The sequence below is a fragment of the Microcaecilia unicolor genome, unplaced genomic scaffold (assembly GCF_901765095.1).
Source record: "Microcaecilia unicolor unplaced genomic scaffold, aMicUni1.1, whole genome shotgun sequence".
Lineage (NCBI taxonomy): Eukaryota > Metazoa > Chordata > Amphibia > Gymnophiona > Siphonopidae > Microcaecilia > Microcaecilia unicolor.
In genome coordinates this window covers 271,381-288,572 of record NW_021963002.1, presented here as the reverse complement: position 1 = coordinate 288,572, position 17,192 = coordinate 271,381, and the positions used below count along the sequence as shown (strand labels likewise).

Genomic DNA, 17,192 nt, shown 5'->3' with positions numbered 1-17,192 from the left:
TCCAAGCCAATAAAGTGGTCTCCTGAGTTTTTTCTTTTTTCTAAGAAACCACCTGGCCTGACTACTTCACAATCTCTACTGGTTCGTCAAGCTATGTTGGCAGCTAGGGTTACTTTGGCCGCTTCACGGAAGTCCTCGCAGGTACCTTCAATTGTTAAGTGGCTTAATAAGCTATGGTACATGTGCGAAATGGAGAGGCTTTGGGCTCAACACTGTAAAATGGTATCTAAATGGGAAGCTATTTGGCACCCTTTCACTTCTAACCGTGTTGAGGGCTGGAGGCTGGAAGTGAGGTGAGGGGGTTTCCTCCTTTATATATTAATTTCTTTTTTTCTCTTCTTTGTTTAGGAGGGTAGGGAGGGGATGTTGGGACAACTGTATTTAAATCAGATAAATATTGAAGTTTATTATGTATTGTTATCTACTTTGTGGGAGTTCCTTATAGTGGAACCTTAGGCTTTATAGGACTAAAACGCTATGCTAACTTGACTCTGTATGGTGTTGACAGCTACTTGTATTTTGTTAATTCTCCCAAATCTTAATAAAATCTTCCTGCATCAGAAGTTGTTAAACTCCACAAAAACGTATGCTAAAATTGTTGGAATGTAATTGTATTTTTACATGCATTGCCTGTCACCTATTATTTCTCTGTGATTACTCTGTGACCTCTGATGTGAATTACTTAGAGAGGTCACACTGCTATGCAACTTCCTGTGGGGGTTAGACACAGCAGATGCAGCACATGGAGCACATGGAGCTCATGATCTCTCCTAACCTGAGAGGATCTATGGTGGTGTGAGCATCCATTACCATCTAAGCACATGGAAGGAGCTGATAATACAAATGTATAGTAATATGTATATATAAGCCTGTCTGATTATAATCTAACTACAAACTGTGAGTAAACAGATGTTTTGTTACTTCAACTTTAAAGTGACTCAGCAGTGAATTATTCAGGGGTGAATGAGAGAGAGATGAAGAAAGAAATTAACATTTCTAAAGCTGAAGCTGTGTGTACTAAAATCTGCTAATTATTTACTACAAATAATCCAACAAAGGGTTATGGGCCCAGGGTCCAGGAATTGAAAAAGAAGAGAAATATTACCAGGCAGAAAAAAAGGCCACATTTTTCTCTTAAGTTTTAAAGGAAAGATTCAGTCTGTCTCTCTCTCCCCCCACACAGCAGACAGAAGGCTAAGAAAATGGCTGAGGGAAGAAATTCACCATTTTTCTATTCTCTCAAGGTGCCTAGATTAACTGAGTTTAATTATCAGCAGTGGGAACTAAGATTCATATGTCTCCTTCGAGCAAAAAGATTAAATATATGCTTAGACCAAGACAGAACAGATGAAAATATGGCTGAATGGGACAATGCAAACTATTATGTGAAGTGCATGCTTTTGGAAGCTCTCTCAGAGAAACAAGCCATATTAGTGGAGGGAAAAGATACACCAAAGGACATTTTATATAACTGAGAACTATGTATGCAACTACATATGCAAAGCAGCAACCAATTTGGTTGGCAGAGTTGAATGAAACCAAATTAAGGGATAAAAGTAAATGTAATGATCACATTATGCATCTTATGTCTTCATTTCAAAAGCTAGAACTTTCTGGAATTCCCATGTGTGATGCATTGAAAAGAGCATTTCTTTTTACCTCACTATCAAAGAAGTTTGATGTTTTTAGGTCTGTAAATGAGGCCATTGAAGGGCAATCTTTTGAACAGGCAACATCAAAACTAAGGCAGGAATGCATAATAAATGATTCTGAGGAGATGTGTTCTCAAAGCAAGTCAGAGAGAAATGAAACAAATTTCTTGGCAAAGAACAGAGGAAGGCGGAGCTATGGGAAAACTCCACCCAAGGGCAAGCTGATTTGCTACTCATGTGGAAAGGAGGGACATGTATCTAAATGGTGTAAGGAAACACAAAACACTCCCTCTAGCTCACCTAAGCCAATGGAACTAAAGAATTTTCAAACCAGGAAATGTATGAAGGACAAAGATAAACACAAGGGTTTTCTAATGGCAGAAAATCTTTGACTATGGTAAATAATAATTCAAATGAAAGTACTTGGATTTTGGATTCAGGGAGCACATGCCATTTAACCAATTGTAAGGATTTCTTTCAGGAAATGTGTCCAGAGGAAGGTATTCTTAAAACTGCAAACGCAGGGACTGCTAAGATCCAAGCAAATGGGATTGGATTCTTAAAATGCAAAGTGTCTAATGAAGTTAAAGAAATTCCTGTAAGTGATGTCTTGTATATTCCCCAAGCAGTTTGTAATATGCTTAGTGTATCTACATTAGATAAGAAGGGATTTGCGATTCATTTTGAAAATAGTAAGTGCACAATCTCTAAAAATGATGAAGTGTATGCTGAAGCTTTTATGCATAATGATGTTTATAAACTGAGCATTTCAGGTGAAGCCTCACATATGGCGCAAGTAAGGAAGAATGATGGTAAATGTAGTCTGGAAATCTGGCACAGCCGCCTGGGACATCGTGATTCTAAGGTGATCCAGGATCTTTACAGTAAGCAACTGGCCACCGGCATTCAGATAAGTGCAGATGCTGGTAAAATGGAGAAATGCATAGACTGTGTTACTCAAAAAGGTGTGAGACCCTCATTTCCTGCATACACAGGAAATAGGAGTAATAAAGTGCTGGACTTAATACACAGTGACTTATGTGGACCGTTTAATATCCCATCATTGGGAAATAACAGATTTGTGCTAATATTCTTGGATGATTTCTCTAGATATTGTGTGGCCTATTTGCTGAAAGAAAAAAGTCAAGTCACAGACATGCTGAAGAAATACGTAGCCATGGTGAGCAATAAATTTGAAAGAAAACCAAAGGTTCTTCAGACCGACAATGGTGGTGAGTTCACTTCACAAAGCATGCGCACATTTCTAGAACAAGAAGGCATTCAACATATCACAACAGTAGCTTATACACCAGAGCAAAATTCTGTTGCAGAGAGAAAATTTAGGTCACTTGTGGAAATGACCAGATGTATGCTGTCAGATAGCAATCTCCCTAAAAGACTATGGGGGGAAGCCATTCTCACAGCAGTGTACCTACAAAACAGAATGCCAACTAAAGGCGCTGAGCGCACACCACATGAGACATGGCATGGTAGGAAGCCAAACCTGTCACACATAAGAACATTTGGAAGTACAGCATATGCTCATGTACCAAAGCAAAGAAGGCATAAGCTGGATTCCACAACAGAAAGGGGCATTTTAGTTGGCTATACTCCAGGACACAAAGGATATAGAATTTTGAATCTGAAAACTGGCATTGTTGGCATAAGACATGTTACATATTTTGATGAAAACAAAAGGGTTGATAAAGGCTGGATTATCCCAGATGAGCCTTATCATCCAGAATATGAAACTAGAACCATAATAGACATGCCAGTGTATATAAATGCCATACCAAGGCAGATGTCTGAAAGCAACTCATCTGTATCTAACGAGGAACAGACAGAGGAAACAGACACAGAAAGGATCATTGAAGAAGACAGTACAGTTGGAGAAGGGGAATCAATTGGAGAAGGACTCTCAGATTTAGAGGATGCAGAAAGGTCGGACCAACCTGTAGTCAGACGCTCATCCAGGGAAAACAAAGGTGTTCCACCCCCAAGACTGTCTTACCTAACAAAGTCAGCAGAAGCTCAAGAGCCCTTAACATGGGATGAGATTGAGAAAATGCCAGCAGAAGAAGCTGCTGAATGGCATAAAGCTGCACAAGAAGAAATTGATGCATTGGATAAAAATAATACTTGGATTCTTACAAAATTACCTCCTGGCAAGAAAGCTATAGGATGCAAATGGGTATTCAAGTTAAAAAGGAATGCACAAGGAAAAGTGGAAAGGTATAAAGCCAGATTAGTGGCAAAGGGATATCTTCAAAAATATGGAGAAGATTTTGATGAAGTGTTTGCACCTGTAGTGAAACACACGACAATCAGAACACTTCTGAGCATTGCAGTCTCAAAAGGCATGCAAGTCAAACACATTGATGTGAAAACAGCGTTTCTTCATGGAGATATAACTGAAGACTTGTACATGGAACAACCAACAGGTTTCATAAATACAAAACAAAGACAGCTAGTGTGTAAATTAAACAAAGGTCTTTATGGATTAAAGCAAAGTGCAAAATGTTGGAATGATAAATTGCATGAAATATTGACAAATTTAGGATTTAAGCAAGGTGAAGCAGATAAATGTTTGTACACTAGGTGCACAAATGGACAATATGCATACATTTTAGCTTTTGTTGATGATCTGCTCATTGCAAGCAAAAGTGAGCAAGAGTACAAGGACATTGTAAAGTGTTTAAACCTCAATGTTGAGATAAAAGAACTTGGTAATGTGTCATACTATCTTGGTATAGAAATTGAGAAACAAAATGATGGTTCTTATCTTCTAAGCCAGAAGCAGAAAATAAATGAGCTTATTGAAAGTTTAGGTATGCAAGATGCCCAAGTTGTAAGCACTCCCATGATCACTGATTTTCTGAAGGATGAAACAGTAAGAGAACCTTTACCAGATAACATCCAATATAGATCAGCCATAGGTAAGCTTTTATATCTAGCTACCACATACAGGGCTGATATAGCAAATGCAGTAGGAATTTTGAGCAGAAGGGTCAGCTCACCTACCAAATCAGATTGGACTGCAGTTAAAAGGATGGTAAGGTATTTAAAGGGTACCATTGATTGTAAATTAAAGATTTCAGCCAATAGTAATCCAAAACTAATATGTTACTGTGATTCAGATTGGGCAGGGGATCATTCTAATTATAAATCCACAAGTGGATATGTGTTTATGTATGGAAATGTACAAATTTCATGGGCCAGTCATAAACAAAGTATTGTGAGTTTGTCTTCTACAGAAGCTGAATATGTGGCCGTATCGGAAGCGTGCAGAGAACTGATGTGGATTGAAAAACTTTTGCTGGATTTCGGAATAGCTGAAAAGAGACCAATCCAGATAATGGAAGATAATCAGAGCTGCATCCGACTGTCACAGAATGACAAGGTTCAGTCACGCACCAAGCACATCGCAACGAAATACCACAACGTGCGAGAGTTGGCAAAAGAAGGGGTCATCAGTCTACACTATTGTCACACCAGTGAGATGACAGCTGACATCATGACCAAACCGTTACCCAGAGAACATTTTGTGAATCTGCGTATAAAGCTTGGACTTTGTATGAATAAATAATTGCATGACAGTTATGCATGAGAAGGGGTTTGTTGGAATGTAATTGTATTTTTACATGCATTGCCTGTCACCTATTATTTCTCTGTGATTACTCTGTGACCTCTGATGTGAATTACTTAGAGAGGTCACACTGCTATGCAACTTCCTGTGGGGGTTAGACACAGCAGATGCAGCACATGGAGCACATGGAGCTCATGATCTCTCCTAACCTGAGAGGATCTATGGTGGTGTGAGCATCCATTACCATCTAAGCACATGGAAGGAGCTGATAATACAAATGTATAGTAATATGTATATATAAGCCTGTCTGATTATAATCTAACTACAAACTGTGAGTAAACAGATGTTTTGTTACTTCAACTTTAAAGTGACTCAGCAGTGAATTATTCAGGGGTGAATGAGAGAGAGATGAAGAAAGAAATTAACATTTCTAAAGCTGAAGCTGTGTGTACTAAAATCTGCTAATTATTTACTACAAATAATCCAACAAAAATAAGAGAGATGATTGGAGCCAGCAAATCTGCAAAATGACATATCACCATGCTGTCCATTCCACGTATTCTGCCTCCATCTTCAAGGTGGGAAATGGTTGTGACTGAAATCCTCTTCTTTTTTGTCACTTACAGGTCCAGGCCAATGGAACGGATGAGACGTGTGCCACGTTTGTGTTACTCAATGAGGACCATACCCTTGGAAACGCTCTCCGCTACATGATCATGAAAAAGTATGTCCTTTCTTTACTTCAGAAATTGCTTCATTCATGGAAAGAGCATGGCACTTGGAAACAATGAACCTTATTTTCCTGTTCCGTCACTCTGGAATTCTTTTCCCTCTTATATCTAATCTGAATTATCATTTCTTAAGTTTAAGGTTTTGCTGAAACCATTTCTTTTTGATAAAGCTTTTAAATCACCCCCGTGCTGTTTTTGGGTTCCAGGATTGTCTGTCTGTCCCAGCAGCGCAATACGTGCTCCTAGATCGCTATAGTAAATGTATGAATAATTCTTGTCGATTGGTCTTATGCTTTTCTATTTTACTTTGGTGTTCTTTTCTAATTTCATTTTTTTTTAAATTGTGAGCCACTATGACCTGCAACCAGAAGGATATCAAGTCTTTTAATATAAACCTGAACACAGTAAAAAGCGAACATTACACTGAAGGGGGCAGACCAGAATTACATCTTTAAAAGAGTAGATATGTACATGAGAAATAATGGACTAGATTATATATATCACGCCAAGATCTCTGCAAGGAAATCAAAATTTCCTTGTCATCAGCAGCACATGAATCCATTACGAATGGGTTGTGTCCACCTACCAGCAGGGGGAGACAGAGAACACTGAAAACCATAGTGCCTCTAGGATGGCTAGCTCCATCTGCCTCTCAGTATTTCTCTGTCTCCCAGCAGGGTTGGATGCAGCTTGTTCAGCTCCTTGAAGATTCTACCTGGGGTGGCTCCTGTGCTTTTGCCAGTTGTAGCAGGGGTGTTGTGGCTAAGTGGAGCCCACTTTAAAGGCACATAAGTTCGCCCTTTCCCTGCCTTTCCCACCCTCTTCCGCCTCCGGAGTGCCTCTGTAGCTGTTTGCCTCCAACTTTCCTCACAGCGTAAAAAAAAAAAAGCACTTTTCAGCGCTGCTATTTCTGAGGCTTTTCCTGACTGTGCAGCGTGACCGGAGCTCATGGACTCAGTCCTTTGAGGTAATTCCCCGTCGGAGAGTAGCGCGCACCCCCCCCCCCCCCCCCCCTGTGGTCAGGCTGTGGGGACTCTAAGGGATCTGGCAGGCCTTCGTGGTCTGAAGAGCCAGAGGAAGGTGCCAGTTTGCCACTGGATCTGGATGATCCCACTGCGGTTCGGATTTTCCACCGCGATGAGCTGCCAGCACTTATCTCTGATGCCTTACAGGCCCTCTCTTTTGATGACCCTGTTCAAGGCGAGGCCTCCTCTGGTAGTCCGAGGATGGTGAGTACTAAGAAGCCTGCTTGTGCCTTTCCTTTGCATGACTCCATCCAAGAGCTTATTTCTGCTCAATGGGCTGACCCCGAGAGGCCCTTGAAAGTGTCCAGGGCGATGGGGCATCTTTACTCTCTAAGTGAGGATCACTTGGCCCGTTTTGGGATGCCTAAAGTGGATGCCTTAGTCACAGCGGTGACAAAAAAGATCACCCTCCCAGTAGAGGGGGGGGGGGGGGTCACCCTGAAGGACATTCAGGACCGGCGGCTGGAATCAGCGCTAAAACGGCTCTTTATTTCGGGCCTAGCCTTAAGGGCGTCTGTTTGCAGTTCTTATGCTGCTTGAACCTGCCTCTCTTGGTTACAGGCAGTGGAACAGCCTGTGGATGGTGCGGAGTCCCTCGCTGAGGTTGCACCGCGCATGGAGTCGGCCTTGTCATTTTTAGCTGACGCCCTCTATGATCTGATCAGAGCTTCAGCTAAACAGATGTCTGTGGCGGTGTCCGCTCGCTGCCTTCTATGGCAACGGCATTGGGCGGCTGACATGGCCTGTAAGCAAAGGCTGGTGAAGTTGCCCGTTCGGGGCCTTCTGTTATTTGGAGAACAGTTGGAGAAGATTGTTAAAGACCTGGGTGATGCTAAACCCCAGTGGTTACCTGAGGATAGGCCGCGGCCTTCTTCCAAGGGTCAAGTGGTTCCCTCCTCCTCCAGACCTCGCTTCCGTGAAGCTAGAAGGTATCGCCTGGGGCGCTCTGCTGGGTTTACTCAATGTGCGCGCTTTCAGCAGAGGAACTCCTTTCGCTTGGACAAACGCTCCGCAGCGTCAGGCTCAAGGCCAGGAGTTCAGGGCCGTCCTCCACAATGATGGGACGCCGGTCCACTCCTCCTTTACAGCTGTAGGAGGACGCCTTTCCCTCTATCTCGAGGAGTGGACCAAGATTACCTCAGATCAGTGGGTCCTGGACCTGATCAGAGAAGGTTACCGATTGGAATTCGGTGCCCCGGTGGAGTCCTGATGCGGTACTGCTGTCAAACGGGCGGCAGTAGAGGAGACCTTACAAGTCTTGTTGCACCTTGGAGTGGTGATCCCTGTGCCTCCCGCCGAACACGGCTGCGGTTGTTACTCCATTTATTTTGTGGTGCCTCGAAAAAGGCGGGTCTTTTTGGCCCATTCTCGACTTAAAGAAAGTCAACAAGTCACTAAGAGTGCGGCATTTTCACATGGAAACGCTGCGCTCCGTCATTGTGGCGGGACAGCCAGGAAAATTCCTCATGTCTCTGGACCTAAAAGAAGCTTACTTGCACATTCCTATATGGCCCCCGCACCAACGGTTCCTCCGGTTTGCGGTGTTGGGAAATCATTTTCAGTTTCGTGCCTTGCCTTTTGGCCTCGCCACAGCTCTTCAAACCTTTTCCAAGGTAATGGTGGTAGTAGCTGCTTTTCTCAGGCGAGCGGGTATCCAGGTTCACCCGTACCTCGACGACTGGCTCCTCAGAGCGGACTCTGCAGAAGAGAGTCGTCATGTAACAGCCAGAGTGGTCTCAGTACTGCAATCTCTGGCTGGGTCGTCAATATACCCAAAAGTCACCTGACCCCCTCTCAATCTCTAGAATATTTGGGGGTCCAGTTCGACACGGCCTCGGGGTTTGTCTTTCTACCTGAGCAAAGGTGATGCAAGCTTCAGAATCAGGTCCGTCTGCTCCTGAGGATGCCTCGCCCGCGAGCTTGGGACTTTGTCCAGCTGTTGGGGTCGATGACGGCCACCTTGGAAGTGGTGCCATGGGCGAGAGCGCACATGAGACCTCTGCAGATTGCCCTGCTTCAACGATGGTCTCCTATGTCCCAGGATTATCAACGCAGACTCACATGGCTCCCTGCGGCCTGACTCAGTATGGAGTGGTGGCTCTCAGACAGCATACTGCGGTGAGGAATGCCGCTAGCACTTCCTGATTGGTGCCTGGTGGTAACGGATGCCAGCCTGAAGGGCTGGGGAGCACATTACCAGTGAAGATATGCCCAGGGTCTGTGTACACCCGAGGAAACGGGGTGGTCCATCAATCGCTTGGAACTGAGAGCGATATTCCAGGCTCTTCTGGCCTTCCACAAGACTCTGAGGGGGCTTGCTATCCAGGTTCTGTCAGACAACACGACAGCGGTGGCCTACATAAATCGTCAGGGCGGCACTCAGTGCAGGGCCCTGGCCGTGGAGGCCGCACAGATTTGCCACTGGGCCGAGCTCCACATGCAGCTTCTGTCAGCAGCTCACATAGCAGGTCAGAGCAACGTGCAAGCCGATTTTCTCAGCAGGCATCAAATCGACCCGGCGGAATGGGAACTGGCAGAAGAAGTTTTTCTTCAGATTTGTGCCAAATGGGGGCCTTCCGGAATGGATCTAATGGCGTCAAGTGCAAACGCCAAAGTCCCTCGCTTTTTCAGCAGACGGAGAGATCCTCGCTCGGCGGGGTTGGATGCACTGGCTCAACCCTGGCCCTCGGGCCTCCTGTATGTGTTCCCTCCTTTGCCCTTGATAGGGCGAGTCCTCCTGCGGATTCGGCTGCACCGAGGATTAGTGATTCTCATCGCTCCAGATTGGCCAAGGCGTCCATGGTATGTGGATCTCCGTCGGATGCTGATGGAGACTCCACTTCCTTTGCCTCGGGTGCGGAACCTGTTGGTTCAAGGCCCGGTGACTATAGAGGATCCCTGCCGATTTGGTCTTACGGCCTGGCTCTTGAGAGGGCCCAATTGAGAGATAAGGGCTATTCTAACAAGGTCATCTCCACTCCCTTGCAGGCCCGCAAGCGGTCTACTTCCGCAGCTTATGGACGAATATGGAGTAAGTTTGAGGAGTGGTGTGTTCCGAAAGAGGTCACACCCGTGCGGGCTACGGTCTCGCTGGGTCCTGGACTTTTTGCAGGATGGCTTACAAAGAGGCCTGGCTTACAATTCCCTTTGGGTGCAAGTGGCAGCGTTGGCATGCTACCGAGGGAAAGTCTCTGGCTTGTCCCTTGCTGTTCATCCGGACATTGCCCATTTTTTTCAGAGGGGCGCTTCGGCTCCGTCCTCCCGTGCGGTTGCCTTGTCCAGCCTGGAACCTGGGGCTGGTGTTGAAGGCTTGCCAGTGTTCGCCTTTCGAGCCGCTTAAGCGAGCTTCGGAGAAGGATGTGACTCTCAAGACAGTCTTTTTGGTGGCCATGACATCGGCTAGACGCGTATCTGAGCTTCAGGCGCTGTCCTGTCGAGACCCTTTTCTACAATTCTCGGAGTCCGGAGTAACGGTACATACAATGCCTTCCTTCCTGCCTAAAGTGGTTTCAGCGTTTCACCTGAACCAGCCCATTTTTCTTCCTTCCTTTTCTAGGGAAGACTTTCCGGATTCCTTTGGGCAATTGCATCTTTTGGATGTCCACAGGGCTCTGTTGCAGTATCCTCAGATGTCAAATGACTTCAGGACTTCTGATCACCTTTTTGTATTGTTGACAGGTCCTCGACGCGGGTGCCTGGCCTCTAAGGTCACTATTGCCCATTGGCTCAAGGAAGTCATTTTTGCTGCGTATCTGCTGTCAGGTTGGTCTCCGCCTGACGCGTTTAAGGCGCATTCCACGAGAGCAATTTCCTCTTCGTGTGCTGAAATGGGTGTCCTTTCTCTTCAAGAGATCTGTCGTGCGGCTACTTGCGCTTCTCAGCTCTTGTGCGGCATTACAGGCTGGATGTTGCAGCGAAGCAAGACGTGCAGTTTGGAGCGCAGGTGCTTGCGTGCGGCGTGGCCTGTTCCCACCCTACATAGGGAGTGCTTTTTTACATCCCAAGTTAATGGATTCATCTGCTGATAATGATAAGGAAGGGAAAATTAGGTTCTTACCTTGGTAATTTTTTTTTTTTAAGTTGCTTCCTCTCTGAATGCAGGTGTCTACAACTGTCTGTTAGACAATTCAAAGTATCAGATTTTTTTTTGTTTCTTTATTTACATGCTCTCTCTCATAAATGAATGTAGAGAAGTGCATGGTGGGAGGTATGTGTACTTGTTTTATCTCCAGTATTGGCGGATACTTTTGCAAACACACTGGATCTGAGCTTTGCATTTGGCAGTGGTGTTAATTATACATACTGAAGCACTGTAAGTGCTGCACAAAGATGTTTGTAAAGAGCCTGCTTGTCAGATCTAACCATGTTCTGTCTGAGCCTGTTGAGTATTGCAGGACCAGTCAGCTGCTGACCTGAAGCTTAAAAGCCAATAAAGAACACGTGGAAAGAATATGCAGGATCTGGGTGGGAGACCTCACCTGTTTTCTTTTCAAAGCATTAAAGCAAGCGTAACACTGGCTGCTGGGGGGAGGGGCTTTCAAGAGGTGGCATAGGTTTTTTTGTGTTTAGCTACAGCAACTTTTCAGTTCAGTTATTATCAAATCCACCAGGTATTTAAAATTTCATTTGGGATCAGACATACTAACGACTTTTGTATCCCTGAGGGAAAAAATGCTGAAAAAATCTCCATGGCCATTAATTTGTATGCATTTCTTTTGGCATTGTTTAGCCCTGAAGTAGAGTTCTGTGGCTACAGCATCACACATCCATCAGAAAGCAAAATAAACTTTCGCATCCAGACTCGAGGTAAGTGTGTGGCTGTAACTTATTTCACATTTGCTTGTCTTGTCAAGGACTCGCTATGATTCAGTGTTGTGTTGCTTCAGAACATAGATCTGTGCTGGCTTAGACCAATGGTTCTTCATGCCCAGCATCATGTCTAAGAGTGGGAAGTACTGGGGAGAACCATTCCTTGGTGATCTCTCTTAGAAATACAATTAGCTAGTAACTGTTCATGCTGCTTTCATCCAGAAACTTGCCCAAGCCATTGTTTCCAAATGCAAGCTATGCTGCTTGCCTAGACATCATTCTCTGCCATATTTCACAGCTTTAACATGCATGTACCGAAAAAAAACACTTAAGAAAATTAAGAAGGTTAGTATATTCCTAAATTAGCATTGAATTAGATGTAGGGCTTCTATTCTTAGGTGCTAATAAATAGTACACGTAGATGTTAATTTAGGTGTTCTTTGAGGATACAACCCCTTCCCCCCCCCCCCCCCCCCCCCAAAAAAAAAAAAAAAAAAAAAACTATATTCATTAGTGTTTTCGTGCTACCAGTACATTTTCTGGATGCCTTTGTCTTGAATCCTTGGCCTATAGCTTACATCCTGTGAAAAATGCTATCATCTGGTAGTTGTGTTGAAGCTTGTTAGGTATTTGTATTTTTACACTCCCCACCCTGAATCTACACTGATGGTTTGTATCTTGTCTCTCTAGAGCTGAGTCCCCAGCCCATACCCCAGCCAGTTTTTGTGGGATAGCCAAAATAAACATGCATGAGACTTTGCATGTACTGCCTGCAAATTTGTTGTACACATTAATTGTGGAGATTGTTAAACCCGGTTGGTTGGGCACTGTTGAGGAGAGTGTAACTTTAGCTCCTCTTGTTCCATCCTTTTACTTCAGGCCTCTCCTGTACTGCCTCCTTCTTATGGATGTCTTTTTAGATTTGCTGTCTAGAATTGCACATAGTCCTCAAAAATGGTAGTTGAGCCAGAGACCTATACTGCCCTGTATTGGCAATAGGAAGCAAGTCACTTATTTTTGATCATAAGTGGACTATCTGTAATCTAGGAAGTATGTCCCACCATAATGTATATTGGACTGCCTTGCATAGCCCTTTCTGGATCCCCCATATTTCAGAGGCAAAAGGCAGTTTATTGCAGATATACCAAGCAAAACATGTTTTTTTTTCATTTTTGCACAAATCAGCCATAATGGACTTATTTCTTTCTGCTATTGTAGGGCAGTATATTAAATAAATAACATTGGCTCTTCCTTTCTACCTTTTTGTCCTGACTCTCCTCATCTGATGGGAACTCCCTTAAAGCCGGTGTCAAAAGTTTATTTTTTGTTAATACTAACAGAGCATGTCAATCTGATGTTCAGAGGTATGGTAAAGTGCAAAGAAAATAGAAATTAATTAGGAAGGACAAGTTGGAGCAGAAAATGGGGTTAGCTTTTTCTGTCTTCCTTTACTGGTTTCCTTCTCCAACCATAGATCATTCTTCTCCTTTTTCAGCTAAGGTGGAGAAGCCCGTGTTTTATAAAACAAAAACTTCACAGAGTTTCTTGAGAATTTTATTATAGAAAACCAGTGAAACCTCTTTCTAGCTAACTGGAAACATAAAGCAAACGTAGGCTCCAGGGCCTTATTTTTTTTTAAAGAATTTCACCATGTGTAAATCCCTGTCCCTTGGGAGGGGAAACACTTCAGCCTAATGGACTGAAAATAAGAGAGACAATTAGGCTTAGATATAGGTGCAACCAGTAAAAATCTTTATTGGTATATCACTAAGCCAAATACAAAGTAATTGTTCTTTATGGAGCAAGTTGTCATACAGCAAAGCCAGATGCAAACACTGAATAACAAAGACTGCTCAGCTAACACTGTCCCAGCCATCACATATATACTGTTGTAAGTTTCATTTTCTCCCAAATCATGTGATTTCTCCTAAACTAGAATCATTAGGTAGCCTGTGCCATATATGGATTGCTCCTGTATCATATCAGTCTCTCCTGATGTGTGTGTGTGCACGTGCACACTTGGTGGCCATTGGCTAATTAGTTATCGGTACTGCGTGGAAACTAAAACAATACCCATGTGTCATCTCTCCCCAAGACTGAAACATTCTGGGCATCTTAGGCTCACTGTATCTATCCTCAGTCTCTCTCATATAAGGTTATATCCACCTTATATGAAAGGCATACTCAGCTCTAGCCAAATGTGCATCCTTGAAGTGTCATTCCTCAGTTCCTGAGAAAGCACTGTATGTTCGCAAAGTTGCTAACTTATTAAGCTAACTTGTGAGAACCAAACAGAGCAATGTAAAGGCTTTTGTAGCAGGCCTAGCCTTTGTAACAGGCCTAGCACAGGAAGGAATATACAACCACTGATTTTTTTGTTGTTGGAAAATAGTATTTTGAAAGACTCCTTTGGTGTACTTCCAGACCTTTAAAACGTCAGTAAAAATATTTTTTTAAGGCTTAATTGCCTTACATATATAAAAGATGAGTTGCACTTAAAGCTTTTTTTTTTTTGAGAATTGATGGCAGAACACAGGCTAGAAACAAAAGCTCTTCTTTTAAGAGAAATATTGTCAGTATTCCCAGTTCTCTCCTGTAAGGTCTTTGTAGGCGCTATTTCTTTAACTTTTCGATCTTAACATACAGTGCCCAGACACTTTCCCGCATCTTCAATTCACACTTCCTAAGCAGTTACCCGACACAACCATGCTTTGATTGGCGACTCTGCATCAGGGGCACGGTGGTATAAATGACAAACATAAGAAAATTAAATGACAGATCCAATTTTACTTCATGCTCTATAACAGTGTTTCCCAAGTCCAGTCCTTGTGTACCCCTTGCCAGTCAGAGTTTTAGGATATCCACAATGAATATGTATGAACTTGATTTGCATATACTGCCTCCATTATATTCAAATCTTTCATGCATATTCACTGTGGATATCCTAAAAACCTGACTGGCAAGGGGTACTCAGGACTGGACTTGGGGAAACACTGCTCTATAATGTGGCTGCAAGGACTTCAAACTATGAAGTGTGAAGTAAAATTGGATCTTTTAATTCATTTTCTTATGTTTGACATTTACAGTTCCTTAGCCCCTGTTACAGAGCTGCCACTCAAAACATGTTAGTGTATGTTAGCTGCTTCGGCAGTGTGAAGTGAAGACATGGGAAGGTGACCGGAGAAATTTGTGGTTCAGTGACCCAAGATAAGGGTTTGACTTGTTAACCTTTTGATTATGCTACTTATGGACATTATATGGACAATTGTAACTATTTTTGGTAGTTAAATAATGAATTTTTAAATCCAAACTATACAAAACTATTTGGAAAACTTCCTATGGACCCTAATATATGAATCAAAAACTTAAGCATTATTGATTCTTCAGTCTAATCATCAGTCCAATTTTTTCTGTATAGAGTGTTTTGAGAATGGGGTTATTTAGATATTGGAACATAAGGCATAAGAATCATGGGATGTGATCCTGATTACAGATGAACCTTATGGCATGGTTAAAAAGTGAGGCAAAGGACACAGCACGAGGAATGGCAAGTCAAATGTAAAGCACTGATAAGGAAAGCAAAGAGTCTTTGAAAAGAAAATTACCTTGGAGACAAAAACACATAATAAAAACTTTTTTTAGGTATATTGGAAACAAGAAGCTGGTAAATAACTGAGGAGCAAAAGGAGCACTCAGAGGGCAAGGCATAGCAGGGAGACTAATGCCCCTGTTTACTAAGGTGCGCTAGTGTTTTTAGTGCACGCTAAATGCTAGAGATGGCCAGTGGTGTGCTGGAGCCGGCTCGCAAGAGCCGCTTGTTAAATTTTGACAGCTCTTGCGAGCCGGTTGTTGTTGGGGGCGAGCCGGCTCCATTGCGGGAGGTAAGCATGGCAGGAGGGCGCCATCACTGGCCATGCTTACCTCCCCTGCCGCTCCGAAGCATGCACAACCATGTCCTTCGCCCCCCTCCGTCTTTTTTGAATTACCTCCGTCGAAGCGCCGCCATTTAAAGCCCTGCTGCGTGCTGGCTGGCCGTCTCCAGGCTTCCCCTGCTTGATTCGGATGATGTTCGTGCCTTAGTCCCGCCTTCGCGAAAAAGGAAATGACGTCAGAATGAAGGCGGGACTAAGGCACGAACATCATCCGAATCAAGCAGGGGAAGCCTGGAGACGGCCAGCCAGCACGCAGCAGGGCTTTAAATGGCGGCGCTTCGACGGAGGTAATTCAAAAAAGACGGAGGGGAGGGTGGGAGCGAAGGAGCGGCAGGGGAGGGAGGATAATCGCTGGATGGGTAGAGGGGGGCAGGGGAGAGACCTGCTGGGCATGGGTGGGTAGAGGGGGGCAGGGAAGAGACTTACTGGCCATGGATGGGCAGAGGGAGGCAGGGGAGAGATTTGCTGGCCATGGATGGGCAGAGGGGGGCAGGGGAGAGAACTGCTGGGCATGGATGGGCAGAGGGAGGCAAGGGAGGAGAACAGCTGGCCATGGATGGGCAGAGGGAGGCAGGGGAGAGAATTGCTGGGCATGGATGGGCAGAGGGAGGCAGGGGAGAGATTTGCTGGCCATGGATGGGCAGGGGAGAGAATTGCTGGGCATGGATGGGCAGAGGGAGGCAGGGGAGAAAACTGCTGGGCATGGATGGGCAGAGGGAGGCAGGGGAGAGAATTGCTGGGCACGGATGGGCAGGGGAGAGAATTGATGGGCAGAGGGGGGCAGGGGAGAGAACTGCTGGGCATGGATGGGCAGAGGGAGGCAGGGGAGAGATTTGCTGGCCATGGATGGGCAGAGGGGGGCAGGGGAGAGAACTGCTGGGCATGGATGGGCAGAGGGAGGCAAGGGAGGAGAACAGCTGGCCATGGATGGGCAGAGGGAGGCAGGGGAGAGAATTGCTGGGCATGGATGGGCAGAGGGAGGCAGGGGAGAGATTTGCTGGCCATGGATGGGCAGGGGAGAGAATTGATGGACAGAGGGGGGCAGGGGAGAGAACTGCTGGGCATGGATGGGCAGAGGGAGGCAGGGGAGAAAACTGCTGGGCATGGATGGGCAGAGGGAGGCAGGGGAGAGAATTGCTGGACAGAGGGGGCAGGGGAGAGAAGAGAATTGCTGGGTATGGATGGCTAGAGAGGGGCAGGGGAGAGAGGAGAGTTTCAGGACATGGATGGCAGGGAGAGCAAGAGAAATTCTGGACATGGATGGAGGGGAGGGAAGGGAGAGAGAAGAAATGCTGGACATGGAGGGAAGATAGAGGAAGGAGATTAGATGAGGGAAAAGGAAGTGAGGAGAGAAACTGCACATGGATGGAGAAAATAGGAGGAAGCTGGATCCACTGTACAGTCAAGTATGCGGAGGACCAGAAATGAAGAAGAAAGAAAAGAAATAAATGGAAAGG

The 17,192-nt window shown here is 44.7% G+C and overlaps 1 protein-coding gene across 1 annotated transcript in view; it reads left to right on the top strand.

Moving 5' to 3' along the window:
- The window catches only part of LOC115458707 (DNA-directed RNA polymerases I and III subunit RPAC2-like), a 39,498-nt gene that overhangs the window by 14,487 nt on the left and 7,819 nt on the right, over positions 1–17,192 (top strand). Inside the window, exons 2-3 of the mRNA XM_030188533.1 lie at positions 5,865–5,962; positions 11,724–11,800. Coding sequence (XP_030044393.1) covers positions 5,865–5,962; positions 11,724–11,800 — 175 coding nt within the window. The remainder of the gene's footprint in view (positions 1–5,864; positions 5,963–11,723; positions 11,801–17,192) is intronic.